Genomic DNA, 18,668 nt, shown 5'->3' on the forward strand with positions numbered 1-18,668 from the left:
GTAGCCTGGCTTTCCTTTGAGTGAGCGACATAGAGAAACAGTGAGAGAGAGAGAGTTAACGGAGTTTCGCAAAAATCCCGCTGTAAAAGGTTTGACCTGTCTGGTTTTTAAAATGTTACATTTCAGCTGTCAATCAAAATAAAGCTAGTGTGTGTGTGTGTGGGGGGGGGGTCTGAAGGCAGCTGACATAGAGTGAACCACACTGCCACTCATGCAGTATTTCTCTCTGTATCACTTTTGAAGTGCCTGGCTATAGGTCAAAATCTGGAAAAGGCTACTGTATATTTGAGCTTTTAGTCAATTTAGAAATAGTTAAGTAGACTCAGTTATGGCAAGAGATTCATTTCTGGACTTCCAAACATCAATTTAGACTCTAGATCACCTTTTTAAATTGATTAAAAGCAACAATACAGTATTAACAATTTCCTGGTTTCACCTGAAGGTAGCCTGGCTTTCCTTTGAGTGAGCAACATAGAGAAACAGTGAGAGAGAGAGAGATAACGGAGTTTCGCAAAAATCCCGCTGTAAAAGGTTTGACCTGTCTGGTTTTTAAAATGTTACATTTCAGCTGCCAATCAAAATAAAGCTAGTGTGTGTGTGTGTGTGGGGGTCTGAAGGCAGCTGACATAGACAGTGAACCACACTGCCATTGATGCAGTATTTCTCTCTGTATGACTTTTGAAGTGTCTGGCTATAGGTCAAAATCTGTATATTTTAGCTTTTAGCCAATTTAGAAATAGTTAAGTAAACTCAGTTATGGCAAGAGATTAATTTCTGGACTTCCAAACATCAATCTAGACTCTAGATCATCCTTCTAAATTGATTAAAAGCAACAATACAGTATAACAATTTCCTGGTTTCACCTGAAGGTAGCCTGGCTTTCCTTTGAGTGAGCGACATAGAGAAACAGTGAGAGAGAGAGAGATAACGGAGTTTCGCAAAAATCCCGCTGTAAAAGGTTTGACCTGTCTGGTTTTTTAAATGTTACATTTCAGCTGTCAATCAAAATAAAGCTAGTGTGTGTGTGTGTGTGGGGGGGGGTCTGAAGGCAGCTGACATAGACAGTGAACCACACTGCCACTCATGCAGTATTTCTCTCTGTATGACTTTTGAAGTGTCTGGCTATAGGTCAAAATCTGTATATTTTAGCTTTTAGCCAATTTAGAAATAGTTAAGTAGACTCAGTTATGGCAAGAGATTAATTTCTGGACTTCCAAACATCAATCTAGACTCTAGATCATCTTTCTAAATTGATTAAAAGCAACAATACAGTATAACAATTTCCTGGTTTCACCTGAAGGTAGCCTGGCTTTCCTTTGAGTGAGCGACATAGAGAAACAGTGAGAGAGAGAGAGTTAACGGAGTTTCGCAAAAATCCCGCTGTAAAAGGTTTGACCTGTCTGGTTTTTAAAATGTTACATTTCAGCTGTCAATCAAAATAAAGCTAGTGTGTGTGTGTGGGGGGGGGGGGGTCTGAAGGCAGCTGACATAGAGTGAACCACACTGCCACTCATGCAGTATTTCTCTCTGTATCACTTTTGAAGTGCCTGGCTATAGGTCAAAATCTGGAAAAGGCTACTGTATATTTGAGCTTTTAGTCAATTTAGAAATAGTTAAGTAGACTCAGTTATGGCAAGAGATTCATTTCTGGACTTCCAAACATCAATTTAGACTCTAGATCACCTTTTTAAATTGATTAAAAGCAACAATACAGTATAACAATTTCCTGGTTTCACCTGAAGGTAGCCTGGCTTTCCTTTGAGTGAGCGACATAGAGAAACAGTGAGAGAGAGAGAGATAACGGAGTTTCGCAAAAATCCCGCTGTAAAAGGTTTGACCTGTCTGGTTTTTAAAATGTTACATTTCAGCTGCCAATCAAAATAAAGCTAGTGTGTGTGTGTGGGGGGGGGGGGTCTGAAGGCAGCTGACATAGACAGTGAACCACACTGCCATTGATGCGGTATTTCTCTCTGTATGACTTTTGAAGTGTCTGGCTATAGGTCAAAATCTGTATATTTTAGCTTTTAGCCAATTTAGAAATAGTTAAGTAGACTCAGTTATGGCAAGAGATTAATTTCTGGACTTCCAAACATCAATCTAGACTCTAGATCATCTTTCTAAATTGATTAAAAGCAACAATACAGTATAACAATTTCCTGGTTTCACCTGAAGGTAGCCTGGCTTTCCTTTGAGTGAGCGACATAGAGAAAGTGAGAGAGAGAGAGAGATAACAGAGTTTCGCAAAAATCCCGCTGTAAAAGGTTTGACCTGTCTGGTTTTTAAAATGTTACATTTCAGCTGTCAATCAAAATAAAGCTAGTGTGTGTGTGTGTGTGGGGGGGGGGTCTGAAGGCAGCTGACATAGACAGTGAACCACACTGCCACTCATGCAGTATTTCTCTCTGTATCACTTTTGAAGTGCCTGGGTATAGGTCAAAATCTGGAAAAGGCTACTGTATATTTTAGCTTTTAGTCAATTTAGAAATAGTTAAGTAGACTCAGTTATGGCAAGAGCCTGGCTTTCCTTTGAGTGAGCGACCTAGAGAAACAGTGAGAGAGAGAGAGATAACAGAGTTTCGTAGAAATCCCGCTGTAAAAAGTTTGACCTGTCTCGTTTTAAAAATGTTACATTTCAGCTGTCAATCAACATAAAGCTAGTGTGTGTGTGTGTGTGTGTGTGTGTGGGGGGGAGTTCTAATCTGGGATGTGCACAAACTGAACTTTCATCTGTCTTTTTTTAGGCAGCAAAGTTATTTGTATGACACTCCTACATCAGCTTATTTCTATGTGTTCAAACTACTGATGATAAAAAAAATTGCATCACTGGTGCTGCCTGAGGCAGGGATTGAACAAAGAACCCTTGAATATCACACAACATCCACATGTTTATCTGAGTGAGCTACAGCCCACTTCCTCTTGTAACATTTTCATATTGTAGCTTTAAACCTTGATCTGTGACTGTTGAAGTAGGTCTGACAAGGAGATAACAGAGAAATATGAGCGTGTGATTTGAAAAAGAAAGTTGCACTTCATAATTAGAAAGTTATTTACCGGACTTAAGAGCCTGAAAATCTTCTGTAAATATCCTGCAGTCTATTTTTTTTAAGATCAGATCAGATCAGAACATGTGACGAAGGACCTCGGGTTGGATTCGGACCCGAGCCTCCGTCGTATGTGCTACCAGGTGACATGAGCCACCAGGAGGCACACTATCCTGCAGTCTTTGATATGTCACCTGGACCAGATCTTTCCAGGTACTAAATCGGCTGGGATCCAATAGATCTGGATGCTGATTGATCTGTGTGAGGCCACCAAACAGGTTTCCTCAAGTCAGGGAGTGGTGGGTGTGTGTGTGGTGAACAGGTCATTGTTCAGAGGGCATAACGAGAAAAGCTCTGTTCCATCTTGTGAGATTCTGACAGCTGTTTTTACTCTGATGGTTTTGGCTCCAGCTTGGATCTTGAAGTCATCTTCCATAATCAAGTGTGCCCACTTCTATAAGGTATTTGGAAATCTACTACAATCTCCTTATCAGTTTATCATCTTGCTGCTGATTCCTCTGATCCATGTCCACTGCCAAGGCTATAAAGACCATGTGCTAAAATTGAGGGACTGCTGGTTACACTTCAAGCCTTGGCAAGTGGCACACCCATCAAAGTCTGAGGACCCAGAGGGAGATGTTTCAAGGGTGTAGTTGATGTGCAGATGATTGAATGGCAAATGATGACGGTTTTATGATGGGCTTTTAGACACTTAACAAAAACCTTTTCTCTAGTGGCAAATAAATAAGAAGTTACCCTAGCCCAGCAGTCCAATCACCTGGCCTAATGGACAAGGTGTATGATTTTGGATCAGAAGACTGAGGGTTTTAGTCCCTTTGTGGTAAACCTTCCTAGTTCAGCAATTCCAGAGGTTTCGTTTAGAGCTTCAGGCATTATACTTTGATTGGTAGTAGTAGGCCTAGTTGTCAGACTTTGACATGGTTTTTCTACAAAAAAGATGCACATAATGCTTAAAGCTGGGGGAGCGTGAGACGAGAGAGACAAACAACATTACATCATATTTGTCTGTCATGCATTAAAATTAAAGTAACTACATTACGACATTTGGCAGACTAGTAAACTAGTTTTGAAAATGTAAGGAGTAGAAAGTATATATTTGTGTTAAATTGTAGGGAGTAAAAGTAAAACGTCAGAAAAATAAATACTCAGTAAAGTACAGATACCTGAAAATCCTACTCAAGTACAGTAACAAAGTATTTGTACTTAGTTACTTCCCATCTCTGGGTTTAGGCATGAGGAGTGATGATTGGTTAGGTTAATCAGGGTAAGAAAAAGCTCACAATGGAAAGAAGCCTTTTGATTAATTGACTTTATTCATGGATATAGAGACAATAAAAGATCCAAGGGATAACATGTGAAAGTGTAAACACTTATATCCAACATGGTCCCTGATGTTGTATTGTGTTCTCTTGTGTTCTCAACCTCAATGATTTCTTTAATGTACTGTATCTATTCCTGCTGGGCAGTTGTAATGTATATTTTTGATCAATTACCAAATAAATTCAATCAATCAATCAACCATTCAATCAAAAGGCTTATTTCCATTGTGGACTTTTTCTTACCCTGATATTAACCTAACCAATCATCACTCCTCATGCCTAAACCTAACCAATCATCACTCATCATGCCTAAAACCCAACCAATCATCACTCTGCATGCCTAAACCTAACCAATCACTCCTCATGCCTAAACCTTTGCACGTGAAAGTTTTTGCCATTGCCTTGTGGTCACTTATAGTATTATAGCTAGATATTTTTTTATATTCTTTGTCCAAATTAATTTAAAAACTAAATTTATTTTGAATGTGCTAACGTGCGGGGCAGGAGGCAGGAGGAAAGGACAAAGCCAGGATGGGTTAAATGCAGAGGACAAATTTCACCAGCCACCGTCAGCATGTGTGTGTTGTGGCCCTCCGTGCATGTGTTGTAGTGTGTGTTGTGTGACAATAAAGACGGGCTGCCGTCTGAATCGTTTTAATCGTGCTGCATGCCATATCTGGTTTTATTTGGGGGGGAGGGGGGACTTCATTATAAAGGAACTTTGAAGTAATGAAAATCGACTATTTTATTAGCACCCCCACATATTGGTCTAGCCTCCCCCGAGCCCCCCCTTAAAAGAAATCCTGGAGCCGTGCCTGTTCCTTTCATTTTATTGCCCAAAATTGTAGTTTGTAGTTTGAGTAGTTAAACTACAAAAAAATTACCAAAAAGTAGTTTAACTACTTGACTCACTATGCAAATATGAATGTACGGTAGTTGAACTACCAGCAAGCTACTGAAAAATGTAGTTAAACTACGTAGTTCAACTACATGTAGTTCACTACTCCCCAACACTGTATATATATATATATATATATATACAGTATATAGGGTTGGCAAATAATTTTCTGTGGATGGATGAGTAGACTGGTTACAGCTGCGTTGGGGTCAGAGGTCAGCAGGCCTGGAAGCCTCCATCCACAGGCAGAGTCACTCCGTTGGTCATGTTGCTCTTGTCACTCAGCAGGAATAATATACTGTTAACCACGTCCTCCACCTCTGTGTGCACACACACACACAGACATGTACACACGCACACGCACGCAGACACACGCATGAACACACATGCACACACACACACACACACACACACACACACACACACACACACACACACACACACACACACACACACACACACACACACACACACACACACAATCTCAGTGAAGGCAATGTTGACACATTTACAAAGTAAGTGTATAGCTGGCTGTCACTGCATTGTACAGCCATATGCTTTCTCGCAGCAATAGACATGTGACAGTGCTACGGAAGAGTATTATCGCCATCGTAGCTTCTAAAGCTATGACATCATTTTCTGGAATTTTCCAATCTGCTTAAAGGCACAGTCAACTTAGTGTATGTAAACTTCTGACCCACTGGAATTGTTGGTGTGTGTAATTGCTTTCTATGTGCTATATGTTCTATGGCAATATCATACCGTAAAAGTTTATACATGATGTTAAAGAGGAGAATGTGTACTTTCAGATGGTATAAATCATGTTATGCTTACTTGTAAATCTTTTAAATTAACACAGAAAACCTCTAACATCTTTAAAGACATTCCTCTCAGAAAGACTTGCCTTTTCCACCATTTTAGGTATGAACTGTCCAACGTGTTGTAGTTAACCCATTGATACCTGATGCAGCATTTGCGTGTATATCCCTCATTTGTGTGTGTATCCCTTTAAGACCGCGAACCGCGTCACGCGGTCTTAAAGGGATACACACACAAATGCTGCATCAGGTATCAATGGGTTAATACAGAAATAACATATTTATCATTTTCTGTTCAAAAGATACAAATACTTCTGTGAAGGGTGGAAAAAATGTTACGCTAAATAGTGCTTTCTATGGCAAATGAAGCTTTGAAGCCCCGCCTCAAACACCATACACAAATCAATATATCGGTATGGCTTATTTTGCCAGCCTTCATATAATGTGCTGTGTGTGACCTGCAAAGCGGCCCAGGGGGATGCGGGAGGTCATGGTCTTGGCCTTGTCGGGGTCGCTCCAGCCCACTCGGCCCATATCGGTCATCACCACTGTGGGGTTGACGCTGTTCACACGGATCTGACCGGCACACAACACTGGGACATCAGTGACACAGGGTATATGCAGGAATCCTGAAGTTAAGTCCAATAACTTTTAAGACTTTTTCAATATATTTTAAATCACAAATCCATCACAATACGATATAACAGTATATAGATTCTTTGGACTATATACGACACGATATTTTGCTGACATCACAAAGTCTGCCACGATACGATATCGATTCAATTCACGGTTTGGCGATCGATATGAGATGGTATCATAAGCTCATCACATCAGCACAATAGTGACAAAATGTAGTACCGCTCAAATGGTGATTACGACTTTTAAATACTTTTAAGGGCCTTAATTTTCCCTAAATTGATTGATCAACTTTGAATACTTTTCAAGACCCCGCGGATACCCTGTAACAGTCAGTAAAAACAATGCAAATATTTTATCAGTGAAAGCTCAATATATTGGAGGGTTTCAGACCCATTCCAGAACTTTTTTAATGTAGAGTAGCACGGACGTAAGCAATGAACGCAATAATATTCGGTAGGTAACTTAACATAGCTATGTACACTCAGTGTAAGCCTAAATATGGCCCACATTAGTCAGAGGTTCCATGCTGGCTGGCAGTTTGGGTCTGGTACCTGATGGGGTCCCAGCTCCAGAGCCATCACTTTGGTCAGCATGTCCAGGGCTCCTTTAGTGGCACCTTCAGATCAGAGTGACAAGGAGTCAAAGGTACTTTAGTGGCACCTTCACATCAGATTGACACAGTCACAAACGTACTTTAGTGGCACCTTCAGATCAGAGTGACAGAGAAATGTACTTTAGTGGCACCTTCAGATCAGAGGGACACAGAGACAAACGTACTTTAGTGGCATCTTCAGATCAGAGTGACACAGAGAAATGTACAGTGGTCAGTGGCACCTTCAGATCAGAGTGACACAGAGGCAAATGTACTTTAGTGGCACCTTCAGATCAGAGTGACACAGAGACAACATACTTTAGTGGCACCTTCAGAATGACACAGAGACAAACGTACTTTAGTGGCACCTTCAGAGTGACGCAGAGACAAACATGCTTTAGTGGCACCTTCAGAGTGACACAGAGACAAACGTACTTTAGAGTGACAGAGACAAACATACTTTAGTGGCACCTTCAGAGTGACACAGAGACAACCTTATTTTAGTGGCACCTTCAGAGTGACGCAGAGACAAACATACTTTAGTGGCACCTTCAGAGTGACACAAAGACAAACTGATTTTGAAATATTGAAGTAATTTTTTTTTTAGGGGAAAGACATTTTGGGACAGCCCCGGCCTTGTTACTCACAGTAGACAGTATGGTCTCTGAGGGCACACTGAGATGCCTGGCTGGAGATGTTGACGATGGAGCCTCCTGTTCCTCTGGCCTTCATACCCCGAGCCACGATCTAGACAGAGAGAGACGTGTGTCTGATGGGGTGGCTAACCAAACATTTGCATCTAAACTAAGGATGTTACAGTAGATGTACGAAGACAAATACTCCAAAGACCAAACAACAAAATGGACCCATGTAACAGTGTTATTATGCCTTTAAAGATCCATTGTTTTACCTGAGAAACATGGATCACGGCTTTCACATTGACGTTGAAAGACCTGGAGATGAAGCAGACCTTTAAGATAGAACAACTGATCTAGACGTGTGTGTGTGTGTGTGTGTGTGTGTGTGTGTGTGTGTGTGTGTGTGTGTGCGTGTGCGTGTGTGTGTGTGTGTGTGTGTGTGAAATTGTGGGTTGTGTTACATTTAAACTGCATCTTATCTGATCTTACCGGTCAAACTGATCGGGCGTGACCTCCAGAAAGGGCTGCAGCATGGCGCAGGCGGCGTTGTTGACCAGCAGGTCGATGGGGCCGATGTCCCGAAGAGCCTCTGCAGTGGCCTCCCAGTCCCCCAAGTCCACACACACTGGCCTGATGGACGGACACTGCAGCCACCAGCCGCACCAGACAGGGGGCAGACAAGAGCTGATTGGTTAGTTAGATTAATTATTGCTGCTATTCAATGTATTTTAATTGGTATTCAGTGTTTTCCACCAGAATTGTATCCATGTCAGGGTGAAAAAGCCTTTAGACTTAGCCTGGTATTCCAATTTGCATGGCGATTGCAAATTGGAATAGTAGTGAAAACTGTGATTCATAGATGCTGGATACCAGGCTACTTTAGACCATCATGATGGGACACTAAAACTCTCCATTGAATCCCGGCTCACAATTGCTCAACTGTTGAGCGTGAGGCATGTAGAAATTAGCTAAATATTTCTAGTGTCTTGAACCAGGCCTCTTGTAATAATAATTCATGCATGCTTGTGTAGAATCCAATCAAAGTTAGAAATATGAATAGCATTAGAATTAATTTAGGTTAAGAGCTTCCCATAGACAACCAGCATAGAGTTGATCAATTCTACAGTACAATAATATGTAATCAATCAAACTGCATAATATTCATCGTATCTTCTTTTATGGACTTCATCTGTCTGCCAATAAAAAAAAATATTGATTGATACGAGAGTTGGTCCATATAGTGTCCAATAGACCCTTCTCACGGGGGCCATTTTGTGTCGAAAAGGCAGAATAAACACAGGTGCAAGCAAAACACTAATGAGGGTTTCCAAATTCCAATCATGGAAGTTGGAAACCCTCATTAGTGTTTTGCTTGCACCTGTGTTTCCCCTGCCTTTTCGACACAAAATGGCCCCCGTGAGAAGGGTCCATGGCCAATATCCAAGCATTTAAAGTTACCTCTCGCTGCCAGTAGGGGCCGCTATAGTAGCTATATTTTCATGTTGTGAAAGATAGTGTTGTCAGGATTATATGGGCTGCCCTGTGAAAGTCAATGAGGACAGAGATTCAACATTTCAACTAGGAATAGGCTACTGGCAATCATATACTGTAAATATGGCTGGCTGCTAAATAAAAAAGGTAGGTTAATTTGGCCTATTTTATGTTTAAGAGAAATACAGCAGCCATCCTGTTAACGAATTATTTCAAAATGCCGTGATGCAGATGATTTTCAAATAGCCTATAGCCTGACATTATAGAAACACACACACCTTAATTAAAAATGAAAATTTGTTTGCTCTGATTTTATTCCATATATTCCGATTTATTTTCCGACTTTATTTCCACTAACATATTTTGCTCCGTTTCATGGAAAACGGCCTAGTGAGGATGGAGCTTTATCAATGAGTGTTTAGCTCAGACAAAGCTACACCAGACAGCAGAATGAATCGCCCAGAGGGGGACCTACCCCTCAGCCCCCCGTCCCCTGTCCCATGATGAAGAGGAGGAGGAGGAAGAGGAGAGACAATAGGCGGAAGAGATGAAAAGAGCAGTGGGGGGCGACAGAGAGCAGTAGAGAGCGTGCGCCTCCGATGGAAATCAGAGGAGAGATGGAATGGGGGCACAATGGAAGAGATAACGGGGGGGTCGCAGGGCAGGGAGAGCGGGGCCCCTCAGATTGGGGTGGGTGGGTATGGCAAACCGTTTTAACATTTAATAGCTAAGTTTGACTAATACAGATATCAACAATGGCTGAGTTTCCCAACAAAGAAGCTTCTTAAGAGTTAAGAAGCTTCTTAAGGAGTTAAGAAGGCTCCAAAGAAGTGTTTCCCAAACACCTTCTTAACAGCCTTCTTAACACATCGCTAAAGAAGGCTCTTAAGAAGCATCTTAACTGGAGCTGTCCACCATCTCGATGCGAGAGGTCCTCTAAGGCCCACTAGATGGCACTCTGAGCCCACCAGTGGGCCACGACCCAGTGGTTGAGAAACACTGTTGTTGAATAACCTAATCGTGGTCATGTTAAACAAGAACTTCTTCTATTAAACATTATTTATTTCAGACATGGACTGCAGTTCAAATTGCTTTATATACACAGCATACAACAAACTTGCGAGAAACACTACAGAATTTAAGCGACCTTGGGTTCTGTGAAAGGTGCTATATAAATCCACAACATTCTTATTATAAAAGGAATCCATTATGATTAGAGGAATATAGCCTACGGTAAAACATTTAAAACACAAGTAACCATACATACAGGGGAGATTTTCAAGTGTTCCCCAATTTTAAACACTAAAGGTTACATGAAAGAAAGGAAAAAGGGAAAAACACAAGAGGAACAGTGGACACAAGTATCTCCTTTTGCCTGACGCGGCTGGATCTGCCAGTGTTTCGTCATTAAGAAGGTGTTAAAAATGCCCCAGACCCTTCTTACAAAACCTTCTTAACGAAAGATCATCTTAGCGCTAAGAAGCTTTTGGGAAACGCAGCCTTCTTAACGGAAGATCATCTTAGGCTAAGAAGCAATTGGGAAACGCGTTTGCTTCTTAAGGGGGCCTTAAGAAGGGTTAAAGAAGCTTCTTAGCGCTAAGAAGCTTTTGGGAAACCCAGCCATGACATCATGACTAGTCAGAATTTTCATTCAAGATATCTATAACAGTTAGAGATATATTGATATATTGAATGACGTTACAGTAGAACTTCATTCTTTCTGGGACAAATGACGTAACTTTTGCCATTCATGTGTATGGGGTTTCCCTAATTACAGATAGCTACAATTCAGTTGCAACTGAATTGTAGAGTGTAATGATGTCAGTTGTCTTAGGAAGAATGTCATTGTGGATATCTGAAATGTCTGAAATATCTGCAATACAGATTCCGTCTATAGCTATTACATGTTAAAACGGCTTGCCATAGTATGGGGTGTTTGGGGGGTGTACCTCCAGCACCAGACTGTCCAGGTCAGCTTGCGTGCGCGTGACCGCCGTGACCGTTGAGCCGCCGTGCGCCAGCGCCAGCGCCGTGGCCCTGCCGATCCCTGCCACACAAAACATCCACAAACACAAAGGCTTATTATGAGCTACGTGTGCTGTGTGACACGGTGCACGGCTGTCACACGCACACACACACACATTCCTGACATGTTTTAGAATCTACGACACTGCATGACACCACCGAAAGCCTCTTCCATTTTCTCACCGCAGTGCAACAGGCAGACATTGGGAGACAGGAGTGTAGCACCCAATAATGTAATAACTGATTGAAAATGTAATAACGCCTCAAAATGTGATACAATTTGCACTTAACTCATTCAAAAATGTAATAAAACCCAATAATGTAATCACCTGACCAATAATGCAATAACATGTATATTTGCATATTGTAACAACATTTTACCAATAATTGTGTTTTAAGAATTGAAGAATGTTAAATAGCCTATGTTGGATTTGAAATGAAAGAATGACTAAGTTACTTTGAGCACCATAAACTCAGGGACATGCAACATCCAGGTCCTATTGAGTGGGTGATGGACCACCTTAGTGAAAAAAGAGTCCCGCACACTGTTAAATTGCAATCAAATTTGTTTTAATGTGACGTTTCGGTCACCGACCTTTTTCAAACAAACATTTAGCAGAGGTGAGAAGACCAGCTTAAATAGGGGCTGGCTGTTTAGTCGCAGCCAATCCAAGCTCCCCACGGAGACTGGTATCCAGATCTGACAAGACAAGTCAATTGACTAAAAGGTACAGCACTCAGTGATATGTAGCCTACAAATATGAACATTTTACAAATACACTTCAATAGGTAAATAGGTTAATAAGGTGAAGCTCCACAGGGAAATAGACAAAAAGGCAACGATAATAAATAGACAAAAAATAAACATAATAATACAGTGGTTAATTTAGGCCAGACTGTCTTCAATTAGGTCCTGAGTAGTCTCTTAAAACAGACTGTCTCATCTACATCCGGCGAATGCAGCTATACACAGTCTGTACGTTACACCCCCAGAACATGCACAAGGAAGTTGGGGGAAAAAACCTTCAGACAGGAAAGAAGTTGGACGGAATCCGACCAATCACGACACGTGTGTCCACGAAAAATGCGGCATATTGGATTCTCATTGGACTAATGAGCAGAAGACCCGCCTTTCTGCGATTCTGATTGGACTAATGAGCGGAAAACCCGCCTTTCTACTTCCCATTCCGGTTGGTGCATGATTCTCCCCCACGAAGTACAGACGGTATGGCGGAAGCATTTGAAAATTGCGGAAGCCAACTCGTCTGTTCTAAGAGACTAGGTCCTGAGCAACAGGGACCCCGCAGTGAAAAGTTAAAAGGGGAAGCCTGTGCACAGATAGCCTATACACATGTGAGTGAGCTTCACAGTAACCAAGAAAAAAACATGAATAATCACAAGAGATAAATAGACAATAAATTTAAGGGAGAACACACAGATACTTCTCTAGATAATCCATAGTGTATTGCCATACATGTGTGGAAGTGGACACAGTCGACAGGGGTTATGAAGAAAGAGCCTGACTGTTCTGTGCCCAGCACACACACATGTAGGGTTTAGGCTCCTTGGCTCCTTGAGGAGGAATAGAAAATATTTAAAATATATAGTAGAAAAATAGAAAAAATAAAATATAATGATGGACCACCTTGCCTTGTAGTCCAGTAACAATGTGGGTCAACCTCTCACTAATAGACCCTTTTCATGGGGGCCATTTTGTGTCGAAAAGGCAGGGTAAACACAGGTGCAAGCAAAACACTAATGAGGGTTTCCAACTTCCAAGTTGGAAACCCTCACCATGATATCACCATGAAACCTCCCCAGCTGATTACTTAGATTGAGATAATTGTGTTTTGTATTACAAGTTTTCTGAAATTGTAAAATTGTGCAAATGAGGCATAAATATGTGCTAATTTGAATACATTTCCAGAATATGAGGCATTTTGGTAAACAAACCGCGTCACTGGGGGAAAACAGCAATGGGACCCTATGGAGCCAGCCTTGAGTGCTCACTCTAGCCCCGGCTGTGTGGTTTACATTTTAAAAATGGCGAAAGTTCACACTTTACCACGACATGCATATATTATGTATATCAAACTCTACATCAAGCTACTTCTGCCCTCACTCAGAATGTCAAATAAGCAATGTCATGTATAGTTTTTGAGATATTAACGTTTGTTTGGCACAACTCATAGCTGCAGGTTTCCACATTTCTGGGGGATGTGTTGTTATTGTGATGTCATGCTGATTTGTCCTATAGAAATCTGAACATTGGTGATTGGATAAAGCCAGGTTCAAAATTCTTGTTTGATTTTGAGGTGTTCCTCATGAAGTCAAAATAAGATCATATTCAGGAAAGTATTACATTACTGGGTGTTAAGTTCTTATTATTGTGCTTTTCAGAGCAAGCTGGTGTCGCTGTACCCATTGAAAACATAGTGTGTGTGTGTGTGTGTGTGTGTGTGTGTGTGTGTGTGTTCCTTTACCTTTCCCTGCTCCTGTGACCACGGCACGTTTGCCTGCAAATGAAATCTCCATGGTTCGTGTGATGCAGCAGGACACTGTGCTGTGGAGTCACATCATACACTGAGGAATGTGCCGTGAAGGTCCTGGTATTCTATTGCTCTCTCTCTCTCTCTCTCCAGGATCAGAGTAAAAACAGACGGCTACTAGCGCCCAGCTAACTACTTCCTACTCCCTGCCTTCCTTCCTATCAAGCCGCTATAGTTCGCCTCGCCTGTATCCAAATAAATAACAATGAATTCATAGTTTCTAGATTATGGTTATAGATGACATTTGACAGGTTTTACTTTGTTGACTTACCCGCTTGTGCTCAGTTGTGCAGCGCCAAGTCTTGCAGGCTGCAGGAAGCACGTACACACCGTGTGTGCGTGTGTGCGTGTGTGCGTGTGTGTGTCTGTGTGTGTGTGTGTGTTTGCAGGGCTCAAAGTTTAAAGTTCCAGCAAAAGTTAATGGGCAAAATATTCTTCTCTTCCAGGTTGACCTCCAGCCTGTCAACCAGTTAGTTAGGCTATTATAGTTTTGTATTTTTCATTAGTTTTTATTTCATTAAAGCTATCATTTTCTATTTTAGTTAGTTTTGTAGGCCTACATACACAATATTGGTAGTTTTCATTTTTCTGCTAACATATTCCAAAAATACAAGCACATAATATTGAGATGGAGCCATCCTTGCAAGCTGTTTCAACATGTAACTGTATTTATGACTAATGGGTTCAAATTCAAAACAGTCTTGTGTAATATGCCGGGGGGGGGGGGGGGGGGGGGATTTAGCAATACAGGACATCTAATGTGTGTACACATCAGTGCCATGTAGGCTACATGAAAATGGACCATTTTTGTTAGCTACTATTGACATTTTGCTCCATTTATTGTACATAAGATTTTTTTATACATAATGCTGGTTATCAGTTAGTCAGTAGGCCTACATACATGTTGCATATGGCCCCAAATGATCAACTCTTTTTATATAGCTTATCAGCTTGTATTTTAAGACTAGGATTCACGTGAAAACCTGTTATTCTGCTATATGCCCCCACCCCTCCCACCCACACCCCCATCCAGGAGGTGGTGAACCCTGACAGTCACTCGTAGCATTATATCACCCTCCAGAGAGTAGATCCGCCCGTCTAATCCATCTGAAATTGATTACAGGACGTTCCAGACAGGTCCTATAAATCTGACAGCCATTTTGTTCCAATTAGAGCTGATGTTGTTTACTGTGCTCACGGCACTAAATCCAGAGAATATAATTGGCTTCAGATGGTGCAACTTCAGTTCTATGCAACTTTCTGTTGGGTTTAAACAGCCTGGTTGCAAGAATCAAATGTCAGCATTGTACCTTTCTGCAATCCATGGATAGCCTACATAGAATATTCTGAACCAAAAATACACTAGACGTGTATATCAACGTTATACACATCATACAGTCAGTCTGCTATTGAAACAGCACGGTGGCCAGTAAGGCTGTTGTGGCCGGGGGGGATGGAGGGTGTAAACACTTGGCTTTCACACCGGAGGGCCATGTTCGATCCCCAGGCTTTCCAAAGTCTACATTTCAGCCCTGAGTCACATTTAACATTGTTATCTAAGCCTAACCCATAGCATAACCCTAACATTAACAAAGTTGTTTTAATTGCCTAAACACAACCCAAAGTTGTTATTTGTGTTTAACATTTGAAAGGCAGCAAGGTTTTCAGTTTGTTTCACATTTATGCTGAGGTTGTAGGTTTGCAGAAACGTAAAACACATTTTACAAACGTAAAAGGCTGACGTTTTGTTTCAAATGTACGTTGAGATTCTACATATCCGTGGATTGCAGAAACATACAATACCAAAATGTAATTCTTTGGTGGTTTATCATCATTATCATTTGGAATGTTCGGTCATGTTCATCTGAACATTCAATCTAGCATAAAAAAAAGTGGTAAGACAGGAAGGTTTTATTCTTATTGAAACAACAAAACAAACAACAAAATAATACATCAGTGGTAAAAAGGTATACAAAACACACAGAATACCTCTGGCTCCTATCATCCACTGACCTGCAGTGGGATACTTGCTCTGGATTTTGGATTCTAGTCTTCTGTGCAAAAAGCACAGATTGGAGTTTTATACGAACATTTCCCAGAGACAGAAGGAAATCATTGCTTGAGTTACACCTCAGTGGGCGGGGCCAAAGCATCACAGATTTTCAGAGAGCGATTTAGCTAACTGGCAAGCTCCGCCTCCAGGAAATGTTGGTAGAACAAAAACAACAATCTGCACAAGGAGGAGTGTGCAACGGCAGTAACACAAACACAAAATGAAGTTTGATCAACACTGTAACATGGCACACAGTAACATATTGGAATTGACAAGATCAAAACAAGTAGTGCAAAACCATCAACATAGGTTCATGTAGTTTTAAATGGCAGTGGGATATGGCAAATATGAAGCTCTCACAACAATTATGACGGAGGCTGCGAAATGAATGTGTGCACACGCATGCATACACACCGACACTAGTTAAGAGATTTGCATGAGAAAGCAACAGTCACATGCCAAAACTTTGCAAATAGGTTTTTTCTCTGTCAATCAGACAGACACTCATTTTTCCTGGACAGTCATATAGTATCAAACATCAATTCAATGAATGTCTCAGACCAAAGCTAAATATCTCAGCCTCTTCAAACGTACCATAACGTACCGTGACTGATGCACTTTTCAAAGTTAAAGTTGACACTTTGGGATAATACGACAATGGTAAAAGAAGAAAAAGCGGTGAAAAACTGCAAGCAAGGACAGCGGCTGGCTTGCCGGTGACAGAGGAAATAGTGTTTTCATATAGCAGTCCATAAGCTCAAAAACACAAATAGAACATGTCGTGACTCTGTCAGTGACAGGGGTATTCAGCCTATGGAAGCAGCTTTAGCAGTGGATGATAAAGCAAAGCTGAGCAGGTTCCTATATGGTTCCTACACGTGAAGCATTCACACATCAAGTGGTTCTATGTAGCTCAGTGGGAAGAGCATGCCACCAACATGCAGACCGGAGTGTCAGTCCAAACACTGCTAAGGCCAGGCTGCTCTGGAGGCAAAAAAACAATCTCATTGGTTGATTTAAACATCAAATAGGCAGAGACAGGGAAAGAGTTTTCCAGAGTGCAAGTGGGATAGCGGGAAAACGGGAAAGGCAAAGAAGGAACTCTGGGAAAAATGTAAATAAATTCATTTAATTTCCTTCACTCAACACCATGGCATTCATGATCGTGGAAGGTCAGAAGCTAGCTAACTAGCTTACCTAGATATCTATAGGTTAGTATGGCTAGTTTAAAGTTGGAAGGTGAGCTAGGCTAACTAGCTAACTAAGTATAGTGAGATGGCTTTTTGTTTTTGTTTCAGTTACTACCAAGAGCGCGAGGCTTAATTTTAGCTACCTCTTACCTTGCCCCTTGCCTTTTTCACTGGGCTTCAGTCCAATGTTGTTCAGCAGTTTGGCTCCGCCCAGTGAGCTTTAACTCAACCAGTGCAGAGCAATCTAGTAAGAGAGTGGCTTCAGCGGAGGTCCAAAATGCGTGACTCAGCCATGAATAGCCAGGAAGGGGCCTCGCGCTACTTTTGAATGCTAAAATAAAGCAGATAGTGTACAATTTGATTCTTTAACTGTCGGACCCTTTCAAAGTACATCACAAACTGTCCATTTTGCTGCAACTCAACAGCGCTGCTTAATCCAGAACCTTACTTCCTGGAACTCTTGAGAGTAAATAACTGGTCCATTGGAGTGAACGGAGATGTTGCGACTCTTCTATATACACGGCTCTGATCCCGTGAGATTATCTGTGCCTCCACAGCAGCTGTGCCACCGAGAATGTTTGTAGACTGAAACTCCAATCTGCCGCTAACACTGCCTCTATGCATTCATGCTACATTGATGCACTTTGGATAAGGGCATCCACCACATGATGTGTTCTTTGGCAAATGGCCGCGCCACACGTCCTGCGTCAGCAGCGCGCGTGTGTGGCAGAACCGGCTGGCTTCCATGTTAGCAGGTCAGAGCGGCTCGGCTGCGTCTGGGCGAGCAGCAGCACTGCTCTCTGTGTGGAGACAACAGGTAAGTGAGCAGCAGCACTGCTCTCTGTGTGGAGACAACAGGTAAGTGAGCAGCAGCACTGCTCTCTGTGTGGAGACAACAGGTAAGTGAGCAGCAGCACTGCTCTCTGTGTGGAGACAACAGGTAAGTGAGCAGCAGCACTGCTCTCTGTGTGGAGACAACAGGTAAGTGAGCAGCAGCACTGCTCTGTGTGTGGAGACAACAGGTAAGTGAGCAGCAGCACTGCTCTCTGTGTGGAGACAACAGGTAAGTGAGCAGCAGCACTGCTCTCTGTGTGGAGACAACAGGTAAGTGAGCAGCAGCACTGCTCTCTGTGGAGACAACAGGTAAGTGAGCAGCAGCACTGCTCTCTGTGTGGAGACAACAGGTAAGTGAGCAGCAGCACTGCTCTGTGTGTGGAGACAACAGGTAAGTGAGCAGCAGCACTGCTCTCTGTGTGGAGACAACAGGTAAGTGAGCAGCAGCACTGCTCTCTGTGTGGAGACAACAGGTAAGTGAGCAGCAGCACTGCTCTCTGTGTGGAGACAACAGGTAAGTGAGCAGCAGCACTGCTCTGTGTGTGGAGACAACAGGT

General features: G+C 41.9%; 1 protein-coding gene across 2 annotated transcripts; it reads right to left on the reverse strand.

Annotated features, from left to right (window-relative positions):
• Window positions 1–5,198: 5,198 nt before the first annotated feature.
• Window positions 5,199–14,378, reverse strand: dcxr (dicarbonyl/L-xylulose reductase). 2 transcript variants are annotated; one of them, XR_014552647.1, is made up of 10 exons: window positions 14,306–14,378; window positions 13,969–14,048; window positions 11,410–11,507; window positions 8,459–8,613; window positions 8,242–8,284; window positions 7,979–8,078; window positions 7,291–7,355; window positions 6,556–6,673; window positions 5,383–5,599; window positions 5,199–5,322 (listed from the first exon to the last, which is right to left on the reverse strand). XR_014552647.1 is itself a non-coding variant. In XM_083635369.1 (9 exons), exons 2-9 carry the CDS (start codon window positions 14,018–14,020, stop codon window positions 5,496–5,498), a joined length of 735 nt encoding a protein of 244 aa, XP_083491495.1. In that variant the 5' UTR covers window positions 14,021–14,048; window positions 14,306–14,378; the 3' UTR covers window positions 5,205–5,495. The 2 variants fall into 2 exon arrangements, 1 of the variants encoding a protein (XP_083491495.1); XM_083635369.1 differs by having other exon boundaries at window positions 5,205–5,599.
• Between the last annotated feature and the right edge of the window lie 4,290 nt (window positions 14,379–18,668).

Source organism: Poromitra crassiceps (genome assembly GCF_964638095.1).
Source record: "Poromitra crassiceps genome assembly, chromosome: 4".
NCBI classification, from domain to species: domain Eukaryota; kingdom Metazoa; phylum Chordata; class Actinopteri; order Beryciformes; family Melamphaidae; genus Poromitra; species Poromitra crassiceps.

What these genes read in the sequence shown, in the direction of transcription:
- dcxr (XM_083635369.1), bottom strand. Translation starts at nt 14,020, where the DNA reads ATGGAGATTTCATTTGCAGGCAAACGTGCCGTGGTCACAGGAGCAGGG. An exon ending in ACGCCCGATCAGTTTGACCG is followed by an intron (nt 8,285 to 8,458) that starts GTAAGATCAGAT and finishes CTTCATCTCCAG; the next exon opens with GTCTTTCAACGTCAATGTGA. An exon ending in CCGTGATCCATGTTTCTCAG is followed by an intron (nt 8,079 to 8,241) that starts GTAAAACAATGG and finishes CTCTCTGTCTAG; the next exon opens with ATCGTGGCTCGGGGTATGAA.